At 38.7% G+C, this 25,324-nt stretch overlaps 1 protein-coding gene and 1 pseudogene across 1 annotated transcript; both read right to left on the bottom strand.

The window, feature by feature from the left end:
• Positions 1-13,494: 13,494 nt before the first annotated feature.
• LOC136169118 (olfactory receptor 10G9-like) lies at positions 13,495-14,430 on the bottom strand. The gene has a single exon (XM_065936895.1). The coding sequence runs from the start codon at positions 14,428-14,430 to the stop codon at positions 13,495-13,497; it is 936 nt and encodes a 311-aa protein (XP_065792967.1).
• Positions 14,431-23,737: 9,307 nt separating this feature from the next.
• LOC136169223 (olfactory receptor 8B3-like) lies at positions 23,738-24,663 on the bottom strand (annotated as a pseudogene).
• Between the last annotated feature and the right edge of the window lie 661 nt (positions 24,664-25,324).

Here is a 25,324-nt window from a genome sequence, read left to right as displayed (position 1 = left end):
CAGGTTAGCTTGTTGTATGCATCCGGTCTCACAATGTTGAAATCAAAGTTTCAGGTTGATCTCTCATCTCATCTGTAGTTCAGGATCACCTTGACAATGTCAGTGTAAAGTATGACAATAAATGAAAAGTACTTAGTAAAGTAATGACATTCATAAGTGAAGTTGCTCAGTCATGTCCAACTCTGTGCGTTCTCATGGACTGTAGCCTACCAGGCTCCTTGTCCATGGGGTTTTCCAGGCAAGAGTTTTGGAGTGGTTTGCCATTTCCTTCTCCAGGGGATCTTCCCCTCCCAGAGATTGAACCCAAGTCTCCCGCATTGTAGGCAGAGGCTTTACCATCTGAGCCACCAAGGAAGATCTGGTGACAGTCATAGGTACTCAGTAAATGGTAGTAAATTATTAGGACCTGTTGCCTTGTTTTTTGTTATTGTTGTTGTTGTTTTTTAATGTATACATATAGCTATATGCAGGGAGCGAGACACATAGACAGAGAGGAAATAGTGGGAGAAGATAAATTCTCGTTGTGCTGGAGAGACTTCTGAATTTCAAAGCTACAATTTTGAGGAAAATTTCATCACTGGTATTGGTGTCTCACTAACTACCACTAATTGTTTATATAGGAAACAATCTCAGAGCAGGTTAAGAATCTCTAAACTTCATACAGAATCCTGACATCCTCTAATGTGATCCAGAAAATGTCAACCCTCACAATATTGCTAGCCTCAAACTTAACTTATTTTATGCAGTCATTTATGAGGCTCTGAAAATATAAACTTCATATGTGTTCTCCCAACCACAATCCATTGCATAGTGGCTGGCTTCTCACATAAATATTTCTATCCTAAGCATCTAAATATAATATTTTCTCTTATTGGATTTGTTAGAGATGATATCCACCCCCAATATTCCATTCCTTATACTCATAAATCCAGGCAAGACCTCAAAAGAGAAGAAAACTCTATGAAGCATATGATTCTTATGTAAAACCTACTACCTGTAACAAGAAAGAACAAACATAAGAGGAAGGATCTATGGTAACTTAATATCAAGAAATATTGGAGAGATAACCCCAGAAAGAACAAAGAAATGGAGCCAAAGAGAAAAAAACATGCAATTGTGTATGTGACTGGTGATGGAAGCAAAATCTTATGCTGTAAAGAACAATATTGCATAGGAACCTTGAATGTTAGGCCCATGAATCAGCATAAATTGGAAGTGGTCAAATAGGAGATGGCAAGAGTGAATATCGACATTTTAGGAATCAGTAAACTAAAATGGACTGGAATTGGCGAATTTAACTCAGATGACCATTATATCTATTATTGTGAGCAAGAATCCCTTAGAAGAAATGGAGTAGCCATCATAGTCAACAAAAGAGTCTAAAATGCAGCACATGGGGGAAGTCTCAAAAATGACAAAATGACCTCTGTTCAATTCCAAGGCAAACCATTCAATATCAAAGTAATCCAAGTCTATGCCCCAACCAGTAATGATAAAGAAGGTGAAGTTGAACAGTTCTATCAAGACCTACAAGATCTTCTAGAATTAACTCCCAATAAAGATGTCCTATTCATTATAGGGAGCTGGAATACAAAAGTAGGAAGTCAAGAGATACCTGGAGTAACAGGCAAATTTGGCCTTGGAGTATAAACTGAAGCAGGGAAAAGGCTAACAGAGATTTGCCAAGGGACCGCATTGGTCATAGCAAATACCCTCTACCAACAACACAAGAGAAGACTCTACACCTGGACATCACCAGATGGTCAATACAGAAATCAGGTTGATATATTCTTTGCAGCCAAAGATGGAGAAACTCTATACAATCAGTAACAACAAGACTGGGAGCTGACTGTGGCTCAGATCATGAACTTCTTATTGCCAAATTCAGACTTAAATTGAAAGAAGTATGGGAAACCACTAGATCATTCAGGTATGACTTAAACCAAACCCCTAAGATTATATAGTGGAAGTGACAAATAGATTCAAGGGATGAGATCAGACACAGTGCCTGAAGAACTATGGACTGAGGTTCCTGACATTGTACAGGACGCAGTGATCATGGCCATCCCCAAGAAAAACAAACACAAAAAGGAAAAATTTTCCTCTGAGGAGGCCTTACAAATAGTTGAGAAAAGAAGAAAAGCGAAAAGCAAAGGAAAAAAGGAAAGCTATACCCATGTGAATGCAGAGTTCCACAGAATAGCCCAGAGAGATAAGAAAGCCTTCCTCAGTGATCAATGCAAAGAAATAGAGGAAAACAATAGAATGGGAAAGACTAGAGATCTCTTCAAGAATATTAGTGACACAAAGGGAACATTTCATGCAAAGATGGGCACAATAAAGGACGGAAATGGTATGGACCTAACAGAAGCAGAAGATATTAAGAAGAGGTGGCAAGAATACTAAAAGGATCTTCATGACCCAGATAACCACGATAGTATGATCACTCACCCAGAATCAGACATCCTGGAATGTGAAGTCAAGTGGGCCTTAGGAAGCATCACTATAAACAAAGCTAGTGGAGGTGACGGAATTTCAGTTGAGCTCTTTCAAATACTAAAAGATGACGCTATGAAAGTGCTGCACTCAATATGCCAGCAAATTTGGAAAACTCAGTAGTAGCCACTGGACTGGAAAAGGTCAGTTTTCACTCCAATCCCAAAGAAAGGCAATATCAAAGAATGTTCAAACTACTCCACAGTTGCATTCATCTCACACGCCAGTAAAGCAATGCTCAAAATTCTGCAAGCCAGGCTTCAGCAGTGTGTGAACCATGAACTTCCAGATGTTCAAGCCAGATTTAGAAAAGGCAGAAGAATGAGAGATCAAATTTGAACATCTGTTGAATCTTCAAAAGAGCAAGAGAGTTGCAAAAAAAACATCTACTTCTGCTTTATTGACTACACCAAAGTCTTTGACTGTGTGGATCACAAGAAACTATGGAAAATTCTGAAAGAGATGGGAAAACCAGACCACCTTACCTGCCTCCTGAAAAATCTGTATGCAGGTCAGGAAGCAAGAGTTAGAACTGGACATGGAACAGCAGACTGGTTCCAAATAGGAAAAGGAGTATGTCATGGTTGTATATTGTCAACCTGTTTATTTAACTTATACAAAGACTACATCATGTGAAATGCCAGGCTGGACAAAGCACAAGCTGGAATCAATATTGCTGGGGAAAATATCAGTAACCTCAGATATGCAGATGACACCACCCTTATAGCCAAAAATGAAGAAAAAAAGAGACTCTTGATGAAAATGAAAGAGGAGAGTGAAAAAGCTATCTTAAAACTCAACATTCAAAAACTAAGATCATGGCATCTGTTCCCATCACTTCATGGCAAATAGATGGAGAAGCAATGGAAACAGTGACAGCCTTTATTTTCTTGGACTGCAAAATCACTGCAGATGGTGACTGTAGCCATGAAATTAAAAGACGCTTGCTCCTTGGAAGATAAATTATGACCGACCTAGACAGCATATTAAAAAGCAGAGACATTACTTTTCAACAAAGGTCCATCTAGTCAAAGCTATGGTTTTCCCAGTAGTTATATATGGATGTGAGAGTTAGGTGAGTGTCAAAGAGTTGATGCTTTTGAACTGTGGTGTTGGAGAAGACTCTTGAGAGTCCCTTGGACTGCAAGGAGATCCAACCAGTCCATCCTAAAGGAAATCAGTCCTAAATATTCATTGGAAGGACTAATGCTGAAGCTGAAACACCAATACTTGGGCCTCCTGATGTGAAGAACTGACCATTGGAAAGTTTGAAGGCAAGAGGAGAAAGGGATGACAGAGGATGAAATGGTTGGATATCATCACCAACTGGATGGACATGAGTTTGAGCAAGCTTTGGGAGTTGATGATGGACAGGGAAGCCTGTCATGATGCAGTCCATGGGGTTGCTAAGAGTCGAACACAACTGAGAGACTGATATGAATTGGACTGAATATCATGAAAAGCTGGAATTGTGTACAATGGAAACTGAGGCAGAAATTATACTTTTAGTTTAATCCAAAATATTGTTGAATTCAAGATTGTTACTGTTTTTCAAGGAAACATTCACCAGTGTGAGAGAGATGAGGTTCTCTGCTCTTAATAAAGCCACACAGAATAGATACTATCTCCAGACAATCTGGCTGAAGCTACATTAAAGCTATATTCTTCAAATGAAAGAGTAAATAGCAGTGACAATTACCCTAATATCCTATGTGGGTATCAGAACAAAAAAAAATGAAACAAATGTACCTCTAATATTTTTACTGTACAAGTGGAATCCCATCACCAAGATAAATCACATAGATCAAATAAAATATGATATTTTTCATCAGAGAATTGCAAGGTAGCCTGAGACCTAAGGCTGGCATTATCAGTGAGAGGAAACAGGGTTTGACTTGTCTGTTTATGCTGTTGCAACTTTGTCCCTTTTCATAGGTCCCTATTACTAATTGTACTATAAAGATATGCATATGTTGTGTGTATACACATATATGTGTGTATATATATATGTGCAGTCTGTGTGTGTCTGTATTCCACATACAGAGAGAAAGAAAAGTATCAAAACAGAGACAGAGAGTTAAAGAGAGACAGTCAAGATTTTATAACCACAAGTGGTTATCAATATCTTATCTAACAATGTTACATAACAATGTCTTATCTCTCAAAGGAAGCTTAAGAGGGAGAGTAAGTGGAAATAAGAGAAATTTACCTTTCTAAGAATTCACCTTCACTGCATGATTATATATAAATACAATATATAAATTTATAAATGTGAAAATATACTTATAATTTAATTTAAATATATTTAAATTTATAAATATATAAATTTATAAAAGTATAAAATTCATTTGTGTTTACCCTTCACCCTGGAGAATGTTGAACACTAAACATGCTATGTCAAAGCACTTATTTGCAAGTTATTACTCAAAGAGCTGGTGTACCTGTGATTGCTTGTTGAGAAACAGTGGTTCATTTCTGTTCAAGGACCCAACCAACTTAAGGGCAGAGAATGAAGCTCACATAGCTGGAAAGGTAGAATGTAACTTAATTTGCTTTCTCAGGGAATAGGATTACTCTTGGGTGTTCAGGCTCTCTAGATGAACAGAAAAACAACAGAAAGGGACTAATGAAAGATTTTTAATAATTGCCTACATATTTCCCTCTGTGTTTGTTATTTGAACACTCCTGAGGGGAGTTCATGACTTTCTGGAGCTAGTACTTATGCCTAAGAGGAAAGAAGGACTCAATTACCCTATTTCCTTATCAGTGAGACAGATAAACACACAACTGCTTATTCTAAACATAAACTTGCCCAGAACCCATAAATGGTCATCTCACTTTTTCCCCTTTTATTTGCCATGTAGTGATAGGACTAGATGCCCTGATCTTAATGTCTTGAATGTTGAGTTTTAAGGCAGTTTTCCAGTCTCAGTCATCCCTATTCATTATGGAGTTGAGCCAGATTCTATGTTAACTGTTTACTTCTTAAAATTTAACTATTTACTTCTATAATTTAGGATCCTTTTCAAGTACTAATAAATTCAGAGAATACAGCTTCAAGGAATCAATCATACACATTGTGTTAGTACAAACAATATTTCAAAAATTTCAGGTTAACACAGGAACAACACCATAATAATATCCTTTAGGACAAGTTCACGGCTCCACAGAAGTTATTTCAGATATCTCAAGGAGAGTCTCAAGAGAATACATCAAAATACAACACAGTGTGTTGAAAGTTTCACTCAGGTTTCATCATTCCTGAGAAACCTGCATGCAGTTCAAGAAGCAACAGATAGAACTGCACATGGAAAAATGGACTAGTTCAAAATTGGGAAAGGAATACGTCAAGGCTGTGCATTGTCACCCTGCTTATCTAACTTATATGCAGAATACATCATGAGAAATGCCAGACTGCATGAAGCCCAAACTGGAATCAAGATTTCTGGGAGAAATATCAATAACCTCAGATATGCAGATGACACCCGTTATGGCAGAACGCAAAGAGGAACTAAAGAGCTTCCTGATGAAGGTGAAAGAGGAGAGTGAAAAAGTTGGCTTAAAATTCAACATTACAAAAGCTAAGATCATGGCATCCAGTCCCATCACTTCATGGCAAATAGATGTGGAAGCAATGGAAACAGTGACAAACTTTATTTTCTTGGGCTCCAAAATCACTGCAGATGGTGACTTAAGCTGTGAAATGAAAAGACGCTTGCTTCTTAGAAGAAAAGCTATAAGCAACATAGACAGCATATTAGAAAGCAGAGACATTACTTTGCCAACAAAAGTACATCCAGTCAAAACTATGGTTTTCCTGGTAGTCACGTATGGATGTGAGAGTTGGACCATAAAGATAGCTGAGTGCTGAAGAACTGATGCTTTTGAACTGTGGTGTTGGAGAAGACTCTTTAGAGTCGCTTTTACTGCAAGGAGATCAAGCCAGTCCATCCTAAAGGAAATATTCAGTCCTGAATACTCATTGGAAGGACTGATGCTGAAGTTGAAACTCCAATAATTTGGCCACCTGATGCAAAGAACTGTCTCATTGTAGAAAACTCTGATGCTGGGAAAGATTAAAGGCAGGAGAAGGGAATAACAGAGGACAAGATGATTGGATGGCATCACCAACTCAATGGACCTTAATTTGAGCAGGCTATGGGAGACGGTGAAGGACAGGGAGGCCTGGTGTGCTGCAGCCCATGGGGTCACATAGAGTCAGACATGACTGAGCCTCTGAACAACAGCATCATTCCTTAAGTGCAGTGCACATACCAATTGTGAATTATTTTACTCTTTTTATTTTCCCATTTTAAAAACAGCACTTGTAACCCTTAGGGCATAATAATGACATAAAGAAGTATTTACAAATAACATTGTTCCAATTAATGTTTGATAACATGGGCTTCCCTGATAGCTCAATTGGTAAAGAATCTACCTGCAATGTGGGAGACCTGAGTTTGATTCCTGGGTTGGGAAGATCCCCTGGAGAAGGAAAGGCTACCCACTCCAGTGTTTTGGCCTAGAGAATTCCAAGGACTATACCCTCCATATGTCACAAGGATTGGACATGACTGAGTGACTTTCACTTTCTTTTAATATAAAAGATTCATCATTGAAGTATTTCAATTATCCATTATTTTACTTTATTTTACAGAGCTTTTTCATGTCATACCATCTGTCTCATCTTTCTCTATTTATCTCTTCTCTTACTGTTCTTTCAATTATAAAAGAAGAAAGGTATGAGGAAGAATTATGGGCATATCCTCTGAGCTTCAGCATACATTTTGCTGGGATAATCATAACACATAAGAGGCACATGTTGAATAAGACGGGGGAAAGTTTAAACACATGAAATTTAATGAAATAGCTTTATCTACTAATGGAAGTATCTGACAAACTGAGGTTATTAGAGACTTGAACAAGGAAGGCAGAAACAGCATGGACAGAAAGAGAAGGGCCCTGTTTAGGAGTGATATCTAAAATTATGAGTGTGCCCAGAAGCTGGGTACCTCAGAGAGTATAAACATACTGGGAAGTGGAAAGAATCTGTAGCAGGGAGAGCATCTTAGAGAAATGAGACCAAGATTTATGAAGGTGGATTACTACAAGAAAAGGCAATATTTTTCCTTGAGAAGTCCACAACATAATATGGAGTTCACAAATAAACAGTGTTAAAAAGCACTTAGAATATAAGTCAGGCAGAGTTAGGGTAGCTAAGGTGCTTTTCATAGTATATGGGGGGAAATTAGCTTTTGAAAAAAAGGCTGCATTTGATATATAAACTACACAACTGTACAAAACTCTATTCTTTGTCATTTCAGTGATTGTTGATGTTAATTAATGTTTTGTCCTCAAGGAATTAAAATGTTCCTGAAATTCTGTTATTCCAATGCAGGCTAGAATTTCACTCCATGGGTTTTGTTGCTGGGTGTTTGGGTACTTGGGTTGCAGAGCTCTGCTTGTGGCTCAGATAGTAAAGCATCTGCCTACAATGTGGGAAATCTGAATTTGATCCCTGGGTCAGGAAGATCTCCTGGAGAAGAAAATGGCAACCCACTCCAGTACTCTTGCCTGGAAAATCCCATGGACCTGGAAGGTTACAGTCCCTGGGGTTGCAAAGAGTCAGACACAACTGAGCGACTTAACCCAACACATTTGTGTTTAAGTCTTAACCACATTCCTTATTAACTGTGAATTTGAGTAAGGAACCTAATCATCTTCAGTTTTCTCACATTATGTATCAACTGTACCTATGCCATAGGGTTCATATAATGATAAAGTCTCTAAAAGAATAAATAAGGTGTCTGGTATATCCCGAGCTCAGTAGCATTTATGTTTTTGCCTCTGAATTGTTCCAGAATAATTTAATGCCATATAATTTTAATGTTTCATAGACTTTATTGCAGTTAAATTACTTGAAAACTAGTAAATATGTAAATATGTGAATATCAAACTTATCAAAACATTTGGATTAATTGCAGGCAATAATGGTGTTAATTGTGATACTAATGCATTATCAGTGATTTAAAGAAAACTACATTCATGCATCTTCAAAATACTGTACTTTTCAAGATGCATGAATCACTAGTCAATCACTAGTTTGTAAAAGGACTGAATCAGAATCAGGCTATCTAGCTGGTGGTCCCAGGTTTGAATTTTAAAACTTGAATTAAGAAACTATCGTGGACAGTACTGCTACAATCCAGAGAGTCACAAAACATCAGACGAGACTGAATGACCAATACTTTCACTTCTCAAAGGACTTTTACTTCTACTAACTCATTGAATCCTCCAAACAGTATTGCTAGAGAAGGTCTTTCACAGCTGAAAAACAGAGATACAGAGCATTAAATTATTTCTAACCTTATTTGAACCAATATTTGCTTTTGTTTACATGCAATTATAGCACTTCATCCATTACACGTGGAAGTCCACGTGTATGGGCTATGTAGCTATGCACTGGGGGAAGTTTTAGGGCGTTTTGTCTTTACTAGGATTTATTTTTCTAACTTGTAAGTGAAGTATGTTGAAATTCCATGATGCTGAAAGGTTATTGCCGAGTCATGAAAAACGCTGGAATTCTTGGTCTCCAGAGGAGAGGAATTCAATCCAGGGCCAGTGATAAGGCTTGATGGCTCAGCGCTTTTGTGTGATAAAGTTTTATTAAAGTATAAAAGAGATAGGGAAAGCTTCTAACATAGACATCAGAAGGGAGCAGAAAGAGTGCCCCCATGCTAATTTTTAGCTGGAAGTAAAGCTACTTCCCTTGTGGCTTCCCTTGTGGCTCAGCTGGTAAAGAATCGGCCTGCAGTGTGGGAGACCTGGGTTCAATCCCTGGGTTGGGAAGACCCCCTAGAGAAGGGAATGGCTGCCCACTCCAGTATTCTGACCTGGAGAATTCCATGGACTTTATAGTCCATAGGGTCACAAAGAGTTGGACACAACTGAGCAAATTTCATATAGCTACCACCAGGCTGTTACTTAGAGAAAGGAAATGTCTCAAAACTCAGAGACTGGCACCAGGCCCCTCACCCACAACATACATTTTGAAATAACACTGGCACAAGGTGAGTTGTCCTGGGTCATGAAATGATTGACATGAATCTTGAAGAAAGGCAGTTTTCCGAGCAAACCCATAGTCTCATTAACATAGTTTGAGAGAACATCTTCTTGAGTAAAACATACTCACGGGGCAAGTCACTGCAAGGAGATCCAACCAGTCAATCCTAAAGGAAGTCAGTCCTGAATATTCATTAGAAGGACTGATGTTGAAGCTGAAACTGTAATACTTTGGCCACCTGAAGCAAACACCTGACCCACTGGAAAATCCCCTGATGCTGGGAAAGATGGAAGGCAGGGAGAAGGGGATGACGAAGGATGAGATGGTTGGATGGCATCACTGAATCAATGGACATGAGTTTGAGTAAGCTCTGGGAGTTGGTGATGGACAGGGAAGCCTGGTGTGCTGCATTTCGTGGGGTCACAAAGAGTCTGACACGACTGAGTGAACTAAGCTGAACTGAAAACTTACTGACTTGAAGAAAGACAGAGTCCAGGGCAAATTCATAGTAGATTAACATAGCTTAAGAAAAACATTTCCTTGCATGATATAAAATTAACACACAGAAATCCCTTGCATTCCTATATACTAACAATGAAAAAACAGAAAGAGAAATTAAGGAAACAATAACATTCACCATTGCAACAAAAAGAATAAAATACTTAAGAGTATATCTACCTAAAGAAACAAAAGACCTATACATAGAAAACTATAAAACACTGATGAAAGAAATCAAAGAGGACACAAACAGATGGAGAAACATACCGTGTTCATGGATTGGAAGAATCAATATTGTTAAAATGGTTATTCTACCCAAAGCAATCTATAGATTCAATGCAATCCCTATCAAGCTACCAATGGTATTTTCCACAGAACTAGAACAAATAATTTCACAGTTTATATGGAAATACAAAAAACCTCGAATAGCCAAAGTAATCTTGAGAAAGAAGAATGGAACTGGAGGAATCAACCTGCCTGACTTCAGACTCTACTACAAAGCCACAGTCATCAAGACAGTATGGTACTGGCACAAAGACAGAAATATAGATCAATGGAACAGAATAGAAAGCACAGAGATAAATCCATGAACCTATGGACACCTTATCTTCAACAAAGGAGGCAAGGATATACAACGGAAAAAAGAAAACTCTTTAACAAGTGGTGCTGGGAAAACTGGTCAACTACTTGTAAAAGAATGAAACTAGAACACTTTCTAACACCATACACAAAAATAAACTCAAAATGGATTAAAGATCTAAATGTAAGACCAGAAACTATAAAACTCCTAGAGGAGAACATAGGCAAAACACGCTCCGACATAAATCACAGCAGGATCCTCTATGACCCACCTCCCAGAATATTGAAAATAAGAGCAAAAATAAACAAATGGGACCTAATGAAACTTAAAAGCTTTTGCACAACAAAGGAAACCATAAGCAAGGTGAAAAGACAGCCCTCAGATTGGGAGAAAATAGCAAACGAAGCAACAAAGGATCAATCTCAAAAATATACAAGCAACTCCTAAAGCTCAATTCCAGAAAAATAAATGACCCAATCAAAAAATGGGCCAAAGAACTAAACAGTCATTTCTCCAAAGAAGACATACAGATGGCTAACAAACACTTGAAAAGATGCTCAAAATCACTCATCATCAGAGAAATGCAAATCAAAGCCACAATGAGGTAACATTACACGCCAGTCAGGATGGCTGCTATCCAAAAGTCTACAAGCAATAAATGCTGGAGAGGGTGTGGAGAAAAGGGAACCCTCTTACACTGTTGGTGGGAATGCAAACTAGTACAGCCACTATGGAGAACAGTGTGGAGATTCCTTAAAAAACTGGAAATAGAACTGCCATATGACCCAGCAATCCCACTCCTGGGCATACACACTGAGGAAACCAGATCTGAAAAAGACACGTGCACCCCAATGTTCATCACAGCACTGTTTATAATAGCCAGGACATGGAAGCAACCTAGATGCCCATCAGCAGATGAATGGATAAGGAAGCTATGGTACATATACACCATGGAATATTATTCAGCCGTTAAAAAGAATTCATTTGAATCATTTCTAATGAGATGGATGAAACTGGAGCCCATTATAAAGAATGAAGTAAGCCAGAAAGATAAAGAACATTACACAGCATACTAACACATATATATGGAATTTAGAAAGATGGTAATGATAACCCTATATGCAAAACAGAAAAAGAGACACAGATGTACAGAACAGTCTTTGGGACTCTGTGGGAGAAGGTGAGGCTGGGATGTTTCGAGAGAACAGCATCAAAACATGTATATTATCTATGGTGAAACAGATCACCAGCCCAGGTTGGATGCATGAGACAAGTGCTCGGGCCTGGTGCACTGTGACGACCCAGAGGGATTGGGTAGAGAGGGAGGTGGGAGGGGGGATTGGGATGGGGAATACAAGTAACTCCATGGCTGATTCATGTCAATGTATGACAAAACCCACTACAGTATTGTAAAGTAATTAGCCTCCAACTAATAAAAATAAATGAAAAAAAAAGAAATTCAGAGCAAAAAAAAAGAAAGAAAGAAAGAAAAATATATCCATAAGAAAAATGCATTGGTTAGCTCAAGGTTTGAGAAAAGTTAAGTTCAGGTGGAACCAGGTGTCGTCATGGCAACACAGACTTTTAAAAGAAACTTCCTTTTAAATTTGTGTAGATAAAGGAAAAAAAATCTAACTCTTGTAGTTTGTTTCCTCCTGCCACTTAAGAGAGATAAAAAATATCTGACACTTGCAGGCTATTTCCTCCATTTTGAGACCCCTAGCCTTCCTGCCTGCTACCCTCTCAATACCAAGTGATTTAATTATATTTTAATTTTTCTACTTTCTTTCGAAATAAGAAGCACCCTTAACTCCAGCCTACAACGTAGGGTGTCCCTGTCTCAGAGGTAGTTGAGGTTTGGTGAAAGTGAATTTCCAAGACCCTAAACTGTTGAGAGAAGGTGCTCTCTGAGCAGCACGGCATTCATCACCATCCATAGGGAAAAGACCCAGCATAGAATGGCTGTGCTGAATATGAGTATCTGGTCCATTAATACCGGAATTTAAGGTCAGATTGTGTGATGGGGACTGGAGGTGTCTGATGGTAGCTTCTTCCTGATCACACTGACCAAACCTGAGAAACTTCAGGGCTTGCTGAAGGTGGTGATGGTTCCCAGTCTCTGAAAGGAGCCTCTCAGGGTCACACCTTATCCTGGCAGACCTACCTTGAGAGATAACAATCTGCTCAGAAGTATGGGACTCTTTTGGTTTGGGAACACTGACCAGGGTCAAGATGTCCTGGGAATAGGACTAATTTCCTTGGGACCTTCCTGCAAACATATACACAGGCACACACACACACTTACACACACACACACACACACACACATGCAGCCACAAAAAGATCTGAGAAGGCAGGTGAGCAGCTGCATCCATGAGTAAGTGACCTCTGATAATTGTTGCTATTCTTGAGCAGTGTCCCCAATTTCTGTGCATAAGCCATAAACAAAAAAGCATATTATCAACTTAGGTATATAAAAATAACTCACCATTCTGCATCCAAGATCCAAGTTGAACAATTTACTCTTTAGAAAGGTAAAAATGATGTTATATGTCAATTACATATGAATGAAATTAGAGGAAAAGGTAAAATAAATGTTTTGCAGAGAAATGAGTTCATGGATAAAAATTTAGCAAGTTTATCATAAGTAAAAAATTTGTAATTTTTTAAAGTCCAAAAAAATCCTTGAAACAAATATTCCTGGCTAAGAAGTTTGGATAAAGTTTAACACTGAGAACTGTATACATAAAACATTTCACACTGACAAATTTATATGTTGTACTATACTATATTTCTATGTTTCATTATACTACTCTATTACTATATTTGTTAAATGAGTAAGCCTACATTGCAGAAATTATTCGCTCTGAAAATGCACTACTTTGTCTTTCAGCTTCAACAGAGCTTTCTTCACTTCCTTGTTCCTCAGGGTGTAGACCAAAGGGTTCAAAAGGGGCGTCATCACAGTGTAGAAAACAGCCACAATCCTGTCCATAGCCTCCTTGGAGCCCGGTCTCAGGTAAATGAAAACACAGGGAACAAAGAAACAAAGGACAACAGTGCAGTGGGAGGCACAGGTCTGGAAGGCTCTCCATCTCCCCTCTGAGGTGCGGATCTTCAGGATGGAATGGACGATGGATACGTAGGACAGCACTATCAGGAGAAAGCAGCCTGAGGCCACCACCCCTATGCTGACAAAGATCACCATCTCCACAGTGGATGTGTCTGCACAGGCCAGTTTGAGAATGGGTGGGGCATCACAGATGTAATGCTGGATCTGGTTGGGTCCACAGAAGGGCAAATGGAACGTCAGTGTGGTCTGGACAGCAGAGTGCAGAGAACCACTGAGCCACGTGGTTGTGGCCAGGATGGCACACGTCCTCCCACTCATCATGCTGGCATACCTGAGCGGGTAACTGATGGCCAGGAAGCGGTCATAGGACATGACGGTGTAGAGGAAGCACTCGGTGCTGCCCAGGAAGTGGAAGGAGTAGAGCTGGGCCACACAGCTGGGAAAGGAGATAGCACTGCCTTCTGGGGACACCAGGGTCATCAGCATTTTGGGCACAGTGACCGTGGAGTACCACATGTCAATGAAGGACAGGTTGCTCAGGAAGTAGTACATGGGGGTGTGCAGGTGGGGATCCATGATAATCACCAGCATGATGAGTAGGTTCCCCACCACAGTGAGGACATAGATCACCAGGAAGCTTCCAAAGAGGAATGTGTCCAGCTCTGGTGTGTGGGCAAGGCCCGCGAGGATGAATGTTGTCACTAGGCTCGAATTTGTCATTTCTCCAGGCTTTTGATCTCTCTCTCTAGGGGAATATCAAGAGCACCCAGTATTTAACTGAGAAATGAAAACTTATTCTCTATATAGAAAATGCATCATACATGGTTAATAGTTTTAAAATTATATTCCGCTTTGCTTATGACGAAGCTTCTTTGTTTTTGTTTTTAAATTATATTTTTAATTGGGGATAATTATTTTACAATGTTGTGATTGTTTCTGCATGGAATAATTTCATTATGATCCTGTCTCTTTCTCTCTCTCTCTTTCTCTCTCTCTCTCTCTCTCTCACACACACACACACACACACACACACACACACACAAATAGAGGTATACACACACAGTATATATATGCAGAAGGAAGTGAAAGAAATCCATTGCATTTATCTATTGGTGCATCATTGCTGTTGTTCAGTCGCTAAGTCATGTCTGACTCTGCGATCCCATGAACTGCAGCATGCCAAACTTCCTGGTCCTTCACTATCCCCCAGAGCTTGCTCAAACCCATGTCCATTGAGTTGATGATGTCATCCAACCATCTCATCCCTCTGTCATCCCCTTCTCCTTCTGCTCTCAATCTTTCTCAGTATCTGGGTCTCTTCCAATGAGTTAGTTCTTCACATCAGGTAGCCAAATATTGGAGCTACAGCTTCAGCATCATTCCTTCCAGTGTATATCACAAATTTAGTAGCATAAAACAATTCAAATTTACTGTATTACAGTTTTTTGAGTAAGGTCAGAAAGGTTCCTTCCTCAAGGTCTTTCCACATTGAAATCAAGGTATCAGCTGAGTCTGTAATTTCCTCTGAAGTTTGGGACCCTCTTCTGAGCTTATTGAGCTTGTTGGTATTCAGTTTCTTGTGGGTTTAGGACTGAGGTGCCTGTTTTCTTGCTGGCTGTTAGTAGGAAGCATAGCTCTCAGCTTCCAGAGGTCTCAATTAAGTGCAAACCACCTAACCATCTGATTATATGGCAGCTTACTGCTTCCATGTCAGTTGGAGAATCTCTCCCCAGTTTACTGTGACAAGGTGTCATGTAATGTAATATAATCAAGAGAGTCATGGCGTATTGAGAAGGAAAGGATTTGGACTTTGTGATTAGCAGATGCAAACTAATATATATATGATGGGTAAATAACAAAGTTCTACTAGGATGCATGCACAGCCACACTATATCACAAGGGGCTGTAAACAATATTGTGTGATAAACAATATGAAAAAAATATGTGTATGTAAAATTGAGTCACTTTGCTGTACAGAAGAAATTGATACAACATTGTAAATTAACTCTACTTCAATAACATTTTAAAAAGAGAGAGAGAGCCCATCATATTTACAAGTCCCACTGACATCAATGGGAGGCAATTTAACAGACAATATTTACAGCAGGGGTGGGAATCTTGGTGCCTATTTGAAATTATATTTTCTTTCCAGAGTTCATGGAAAAACTTAAAGGAAAGCCTAAAGAGCCAAAAATTTACTTTAATAGCAATGAGCATTTCAAAGTCTAAAGTACACCTTAATCATTCTCTGGAGTCCTCATATGTAACTTGGTCGTAAAACATCACCTACTTCATGGAGAATTTATAAGTATTAAGCAAGATAATACATGTAAGTACTTAGTACAGTGCCTGACACATAACTGCTCAATAAATGATAATGAATCATATAATATTGTACCTTGTATTACAGAATTGCCATATATACTTATTATATATGTACATTATATGTGTATGTGCATATATATGTATATGTAGCTCATCAGGCTTCTCTGTCCATGGAATTTTCCAGGCAAGAATACTAGAGTGGGTAGTCATTCCATTCTCCAGGGGATCTTCCTGACCCAGTGATCGAACTTGGGTCTCCTGCATTGCAGACAGATTCTTTATCATCTGAGCCACCAAGAAAGGCTGAACAGTAAAGAATCTGCCTGCAGTGTGGGACACTTGGGTTTGACCTTGGGGTCGGGAAGGTCGCCTGGAGAAGGGAATGGCTACCTGCTCCAGTATTCTTGCCTGGAGAATTCCATGAACAGAGGAGCCTGGCGGCTATAGTCCATGGGATTGCAAAGGGTCAAACACAACTGAGCAACTAACACTTTCATTTTCACTTTACATCTATGTCTATACATAGAGAGAGAGAATAAATAAATTCTCACATTCTGTAGAGACTTCAGTTTCAAAGCCACAACTAGATGAAGATTTCATCCCTGGTATTGATTGGTACTGGTGTCTCACTAACATCATGCCTGGATGTGTAGGAAATACTCTCAGAGCAGGTTAAGAATCTAAACTCCATCCAAAATCCCTACCACCTCCCATTTGATCCAGAAAATGGCAACCCTCATGACACTGCTGTCTTCATGCTTGTCTTCTCTTAGACAGTCTTTCATGAGGCTCTGAGAACATAAACTTCATATGTGTTCTCCCAACCACAGTCCCTGGGTAGGGACCAGTTTCTAATATACTGATACATATTGATATCTTATATATGTAAGTATTTTTTAGTGTTGGCTTTGTTAGAGATGATATCCTTTCCCCCATCTTCCACTTGTCATAAATCCAGGTGATACTCCCAGAAGAGAAGACAATTCCATTAAGTATTTGATTCTTATTTAAAACCTACTACCTGTGAGTAAACTCCAGGAGTTGGTGATGGACAGGGAGGCCTGGCATGCTGTGATTCATGGGGTCGCAAAGAGTCAGACACGACTGAGCGACTGAACTGAACTGAACTGAACTGAACCTGGACAAGAAAGAGAGACCAACATAAGAGAAAAGAGCCTATGCCAGCTTGAAGTCAAGAAAAGCTGGAATTGTGTACAATGGAAAGTGAGGCAGAAATGATGCTTGTAGTTTAATGCAATACTGTTGATGTCAGGGTTATTATGAATTATTTTTTGAAGGAAGACTCACCAACATGGGAGAAACAAGGCCATCTACTCTCAGACAAGCCTATACAAAATGGATCTGATCTGCAGACAATGTGATTTAAGCTACATTAAAGTTATATTTTTCATATAAGAGAATAAATAACAGAGTCAGAGTTACCCTATATATATATAGATAGATATCAGAACTCAAAAAATGGAACAAATGTATCTCTAAAGTTTCTACTGTACAAGTGGGATCCCATCACCAGGATAAATCACAATCAGGTTAGATAAGGTATGAAAATTTTCATTAGGTGAATTGCAAGGTAGCCTGAGACCTAAGGCAGGAATATCATTGAGAGGTATGTGTTTGACTTGTCTGTTCATGCAATAGCAACGTAGTCCCTATTCATAGGTCCTTATTACTATTTCATACATACATCTATGTATTTATGTCATGAACAATGCAGGGCTTGGTAGCACCAACTTCTCACCCAGCCCCTGCACAGTCAAAAATCCACATAAAACTTGACTTCCCAGAAACTTAATGACCAATAATCTACTGCTGACCTTCCCTTACTGATAGCAGAGCAATCGATTAACAAATATTTTGTATGTTATATGTACCATATACTATATTTGTATAATAAACTAAAGAAAAGGGAATGTTATAAAGAAAATTATAAGAAAATACATTTACTGTACTGTATTTATGGATATTGCAAGTTTATGTCAACTGTTTACAAAAGGAATCACCTGTTTTAGCACTATATTAATGTTGTCTTTTAGGATGGAAGACACTGTAGGTGTTACTCATATCAGTAATATTAGACATCAAAATGAAAAGATAAGTGAAAAAGAAATTCGCATTTATTTACAGCTATAACAATTCATGCATTGATAATGATGATGTAGCTAAATGATTGCTTCAAGGTAGCCTAGTCCATACACTAATGAATGAAATGTTAGAAAACTCTTATGGGATACAGTATTACAGCTATATTCATTATACAATATTAACAACATTGTTACTTTACAAAAAAACTACGTATCTGTGATGATAGGCTAATGTAGTTTCTTTCATTATGATGAAGAGAGGCATTCTGTATGGGAATGCAAGTCTTTGAAAGTAAAGTTATAAAATGGTACAAAAGCTAACATAATATTAGTTTTATGTTAAATGTCACTCATCTTTGCCTCTTTAAGGATTTACTAGTATCTACATATGTTTTATGTATTCATGACATACCTAATGGTTTCTTAATTTTTTTCATATTTCTAGGTTATGATTTCTAGGTGATTTTTCTCAAATTGTTGCACTCTCCAAAAACTTTCCAATGTATTTATTGAAAAAATCTGTAAATGGATGAGTGTTCAAACTTGTTTTATTTAAGTTTCAACCATATGTGTGTGTGTGTGTACATATATGAGAGAGACTTGATGACTACATTTAGATGGAAGTCTAACAATCCCCAAGTAACTTAACTCTGAATAAGTTTAAGAAGGGAAACAAGGGGAAATAAGAGACATATACCTTTCTAGGAACTCACCTTCTAGTATGTGATTCATTTCGGTATAAAACTCATCTGTGCTTTCAGTTGCTGTTGTTTACAACAAAATCTTACTTCCTACATGTTATGTTGAGATACTTGTTTGCAGGTTACAACTAAAGGAACAGATACTCCCATGATTGCTCAGTGAAAAAGAGTGGTTGATTTCTGTTCAAGAACCCCACTAGTTTAAATGCAGAGAATGGGAACTAACACAGCTGGATGGGTAGGAGATTGTCTTGATTTAGTGTCTCAGGGGATAGGATTACTCTTGGGTCTTCAGGTTCCCTTGATGGGCAGAAAAACAACAGAAAGATTAATAAAAGGTTTTTAATAATCATGCATATTTCTCCTATGTGCTGGTTACTTGAATCACCTTGAGAAGAGTTCATGTCTTTCAGAAACTAATATTTATACCTAAGAAGAAAAAAGGATCCAATTACCCCATCCCCTCAAAGGGGATGCAGGTAGACTCATAACTGCTTTCTCTCAGCTTAAAATGGTCCAGAATCCATAACTCTCATCACCTGCTGCCACTCCTCATCTCACTGTCACTCTCTTCCACCATCTTCTTCAGGTGGCTTAAAATATCTACATTTCCAAAGATTTTTCATTATTTAGAATTCTAGAGTGACTTTTCCTATAGAAATATCTAAAGATAATTATTTCCAAGTTGATAATTAACAATAATAAGATTCTATTGCTGACACATTGTTTATGGTGGCATGACAACAGAAAGCCAACAGAATATCCCTAATGAGGAATGGGTGAACAAAATATCCTACATTTTAAAATATCAAGCAGCTATTTCAAAAATTGTAACAACAGCAGTTAACTTTGTAGGGTTTTCATGAGATATTTTCACGGGAGCGTATATGATGCACAGAGTGTAGATAACATTGTGCCATTTTTGTAAAGAAAACAATGACAGTTTATATATTATAAAAGTATTGATAAAAGAGCAGAAGAATATAATTATTAAGCTAATCTGGGGCTGAGGGGTGGGAGTGAAGGAAAACTAAAAAAAAATTTTTAATGCAAAAATAATGATATAGCATATATGATATAATGTAATTACATTTAAATTATGTACATTATCATATGCATGAAGAAACCAGAAAATATAAGAATTAGATATTGATCTACTGATTTCAGACTGGCCCATAATATAATTTTTAAGTGAAAGAAAGAAGGATAAGCAAAATTTTATGGGTCAGCTAAAGCATACCATTATACTCTCTCTCATACACATACACACGTAACACCCAGGAAAGCCAAAGAACCAAACTTGTAAAAGGAATAGGAAACAGGTAGAATTATTGCAAAGTCATGCCAGTGAATATCCGGTGAGGGTCCACTGCTACCTCCATGCAGTTCAGCCCCACAGAGGGTCACCACAACGTAAACCTCCTAAAGCATGGCTGGCATGAAGTCAGTCCTGCCTTTCAAAACCAGATGTTGCCAGTGCTGTCACTGTGTCATTCAAATTCATCCTCCCTTATAAGTGCTTGTTATGGCTGCTTGCTTCTGATCCAAAGTCGAGGTTGGTAAATTCTGCTATTCAAGGCTATATCCCATATCCATGTTCTATATTTGCTGTGAAAGTGAAAGTTTCTCAGTCATGTCCAACTCTTTGCTACCCTATGGACTATACAGCCCATGGAATTCTCCAGGCCAGAACACTTGAGTGGGTAGCCAGTGCATTCTCCAGGGGATCTTCCCAACCCAGGATCAAATCCAGGTCTCCCACATTGCAGGCAGATTCTTTACCAGCTGAGCAACCAGAGAAGCCCAAGAATACCGGAGTGGGGAGCCGTTCCCTTCTACAAGGGATCTTCCCAACCCAGGAATCGAACCAGGGTCTTTTGCACTGCAGGCAGATTCTTTACCAGCTGAGCTACGTGGATGGGAAACGATCTGCTATTTTGGCTTCTATAGCAGAAAGCAGTACCACATACAGAAAGAGTATAGAAGATACACCGCCAAACTATATGAATAAGCAAATACATCAAAAACAATCCATGACAGTTCACCACAAAGATCACATACAAGTTGTAAACATCCTACCCCTTGGATTTATAAACACACAATACAGCACCCAAAACAATGCAAGTTAATTCCTCATGTCACTCCTTTCAGAAAAAATGACATGCCAATATATCACCGTTTATTTCATACAGATCAAATCTGGAGTCTCAAAAAAATGTATAGATGCATTTTGTCCATACATCACACAACGTGACACATGGATAAAATAATAAAGTTATCATGAACCTGTCTCATACGTAACAATGGAGTGAATGGAGGGGAGAAAATTAAAACACAAAAATAAATACATGCTGAAACAAAGCAGAAAACACATGGAGAAAGTTGGATACTAATTTTCCAAATGGTTAGGAGGTAACAGCTAATATTCATGACATTCTTTTCTTCAACACTTTATCAGGAAATTCAACACGCCAGTGTTGCCAAAAAGGTGAATCAAACAATTATTTCTGCAACACACAAACATGTTTGAGCTCGCTAAATTAGGTTACAGTCATTTACTATTAATTTTTCCTTCTGGAGATAGTCAAACGCAGAGGCAGCCCATGGAGTTACCTAGATTCACTGTCTGGATTGGGCTTCCCCAGTGGCTTAGCAGTAAAGAATTCTCCTCTGTGCAGGAGATGCAGGAGACATGGGTTCAATCCCTAGGCCAGGAAGATCCCTTGGCAGAGGAACGGAAACGCATTCCAGTATTCTTGCCTGGAGAATTGTACAGACAGAAGAGCCTGGTGGGCTGCAGTGTCCACAGGGTCGCAAAGAGCTGGACATGACTGGAGCATCTGCGCACAGCACTGCACTGTCTGAGGAAGGAGGAGAGCAAAGTACAAAGTTACCACCTGTGTGTTGGCACAGTATCAGCATGTCGTTCAGTAGAGGGATAAAAGCCAGTCATTCCACAATTTTGTGTTCATGTGACAGGCCAGGTGACTCTTATAATACATTATGCCAAGAAAGTCTCTCCATATGAAAATAGGAAGGCATGTTTTCCCTTCCATATCAGGACCCCATTGAGATTATCTGAACTATTTATTTAGTGCTTCAAGAATAAAACGAAATAAAAGAAACTTCAGGATAAATTAGAAGTTTGTGGTTAACATAAACACCCTGCTGTATATAAAATAGGTAAATCACAAGGGCCTATTTTATAGCACAGGAACTATCTTCAATATCTTATAATAGCCTATAATGGAAAAGAATTTTAAAATATATATATGCATATGTATGAATACACATATATGTATATATGTAACTAAATCACATTTTGTACACCTGAAACTACCAAAACATTGCAAATTAACTATACTTCAGTACAAAGCAGTTAACAAAAAGAAACAAGTAAATAATAAGAACAAACAAAGCAAGGAAAAATAAATAAAAATTAAGACGAAAAATTCTGGCCTCTCCTCACCTAGTTCCCCACAAATGTGGCCACAACCACTGATATTCAGCCCCAAAACCACTGTTAATGTGATCATTCTGTATTATGAGTTTTAGACACAGCTTTATGGAAAACATAGTTTTATGGAAAATGAGGATAATTACAGTACTCTACCATCAGAGTAAAAATTCACAATGAAATGTGGTTTTTAAATCTCATTGACCATCCCCTACTGAGGACCTCATTTATTGTCCTGTGTCTCTTTGGATTGTGGACTAATGACACATTCCAGGAATTATTTTCCTCCCATGCCCTGTTCTCTGAATTATAAGATTCTGAAAATACTTCATTTCACATTCGTTGTTTTTTTTTGTAGAAAAAAATCTGCTTTCAAAACAAATTTTTTCTCACATTTTTGCCTTTACTAAAATAAAAATGAAGTAGTGGCTCAGCGGGTAAAGAATCATCCTGCCATGCAGGAGACAAAGGAGGCAAGGGTTCAATCTCTGGAAAGATCTCTGGAGGAAGAAATGGCAACCCACACCAGTGCTCTTGCATGGACAATCCCGTGGACAGAGGAGACTGGCGGGCCACAGTCCACGGGGTCCCAAAGAGTCAGACAGGACTGAGCACGAGCATGAGCATGAGACATAAAGAACACTATGAAGAGGGGTAGACTTGAAATCAAAAGGCTAATAGTCTGCTCTGGGGCTTCCCTGGAGGCTCAGTGGTAAAGAATCCGCCTGCCAGTGCAGGAGACGCTGATTTCACAGTTCAGCCTCTGGGTTGGGAAGATCCCCTGGAGAAGGAAATGGCAATCCACTCCAGTATTCTTGCCTGGAAAATTCCAAGGACAGAGGAGCCTGGCCAGCTACAATCCAGGGGGCACAGAGTTGGACATGATGGAGTGACTGAGCACACACACAGGTAATTGGGAAACACTGGCATTTGGAAGAATCATACACCTGACCACCGAAGGGCAACAGAAAAGATTATCCAGTTCCTACTTCCACTGGCATGAGTGGCATTTAAGAAATGCCCTAATGCCTCTAAGCAGATAGTATTAATTTTAATTTTATTGATAACTAAAAATAAATGCTTTAAAAAGACTTTAAAGATACAGCAATGTTACTTTCTTAATCATTAGCAGAACCTTTTATCTTTTCCTAAGGGAAAAAAAAAACAAAGCCCATAATGACAATGAAAAAGAAATGGAGATGAATGTGTTTCTTAATGCTATTCTTAAGCAGGAAATAGAAAAAGAACAGTAAATTCTGAAAGTGATGAAGAAAGAAGACCTACTTTTAAAACAGACCTACTTGAAAACTTTTGACAGATGACTCCAATTTTCTTCCCCATTGTGAGAAAGAAACAGGATAAGAAGGATGCCAATAAAACTATTGTAAATAAACACAGACACTCCTGTCCTATAACTACCTGCACAGAGACCCTGATGCTAATCAATACTTTCTTCTCCTCAAGGTTTTGCTCAAAGCAATTTTAACATCTTTGTTTCTCAAACTAAAAATTAAGGAGTTCATCATGGGAACTACATTGGTATAAAAGACAGAAGAGATTTTCCCCTCATCTACAGATCCTGTAGAAGATGGTTTTAGATACATAAGACCCAAAGAACAGAGAAACAGCAGTGATGTGGGAACTGCAGGTGCTAAAGGTTCTGGGCCTGCCCTCCATGGACTTGATGTGGAGGATGCTGGAGAGGATGAGACCATAAGAAAAAAAGATGGTGAAACTGGGCACAGTGACGTTGATGCCCATCACAATGAACACTTCCAGTTCAGTGATGTAGGTACTTGGGCAGGAGAGCTGGAGCAGAGGGAGAATGTCACAGAAATAATGGTTGATAGTGTTTGCATCACAGGTCAGTCTCAACACACATCCAGTGTGAGCCATGGCACCAGAAAATGCCATCAAGCAGGAACCAAACATAAGGCTGGAACATACCTTAGGGGATGTGGCAGCATTATACAAGAGTGGGTTGCAGATGGCCACATAGCAGTCATAGGCCATTGATGTCAGCACATAGCATTCAGAAATAAAAGAGGGAGAGAGAGAGAAATTACAGTTGGGTCATGCATCACACATAAGAAAAAATACTTTTCTTTGATATAAAGTTAATCAGCATGTTGGGTGTAAATACAGAAGAATAACAGATGTCTATCAAAGACAAACTAAAGATGAAAAAGTATATCAGGGTGTGTAGGTATGAATTCAACCCAATTAGAGTGATCAAGCCCAAATTTCCCATCTCAGTGACCAAATACATTCCTATAAAAAGAAAAAGCAAGGGAAGTTGGAGATCTGGTCAATCTGTTAATCCCACCAGAATGAATTCAGTCACAAAAGAACCAATTCCAGGAGCCATTCTTCTCTAAGGAAATCTGTGGAAACAGTAGAAAGAGTTCCAGTAGAGAACAACACAACTCTTCTGACAATGTCTCATCCTACAAAAGAGTGTATATACTGAGCATATCTGAGAATAGCCCAAACTGGGCCCATGGAATCTGCCTTTACCATTATCATGATAGTGAGTGACCTGGACTTTCCATTATTGGAGTCTTGTTAAGCTAATGAAAGCAAAGAGTATCACAAACTTGCCTACAGAGGGAAGGCAGTGCTACCATAGGCAAACGTGACTGCTGGAAAAATCAAGGGAGGAGAGTGGGATGGAGCAGGACAGAATCTTCCTTCTTATTTATTTATTCGCTTGAGTCTTCCCCTGATCAGTATCACTGGAGACAGAGACCCTAGCTCAATGGTGCTGGCCTCAAAAACAGATTAGATCTGGTGTGAGTAGGAACTAAGAAGATTGTCTCTAGCCCAAAAAAAAGGGGACCAAAGGCTAGGAGAGGTTAAGTTACTGCCCCAAGTAGAAGAGTGAGAGTCTGTCCATGGAGAGGGAACTTACTGACTGAGATATTTCACTTTCTGAGCTTAATCTCTGAACACTCTCTGATCCCCCTTGAATACATTCTCCTAAGAGTTTCACTTGAGTCTCAGGAATGCACTAAATGAATGTCTGGGGG

This window comes from Muntiacus reevesi, chromosome 5 (assembly GCF_963930625.1).
Source record: "Muntiacus reevesi chromosome 5, mMunRee1.1, whole genome shotgun sequence".
NCBI lineage: Eukaryota > Metazoa > Chordata > Mammalia > Artiodactyla > Cervidae > Muntiacus > Muntiacus reevesi.
Note: the sequence above shows the minus strand (reverse complement) of the source record. Positions and strands in the feature narration are given on the sequence as shown.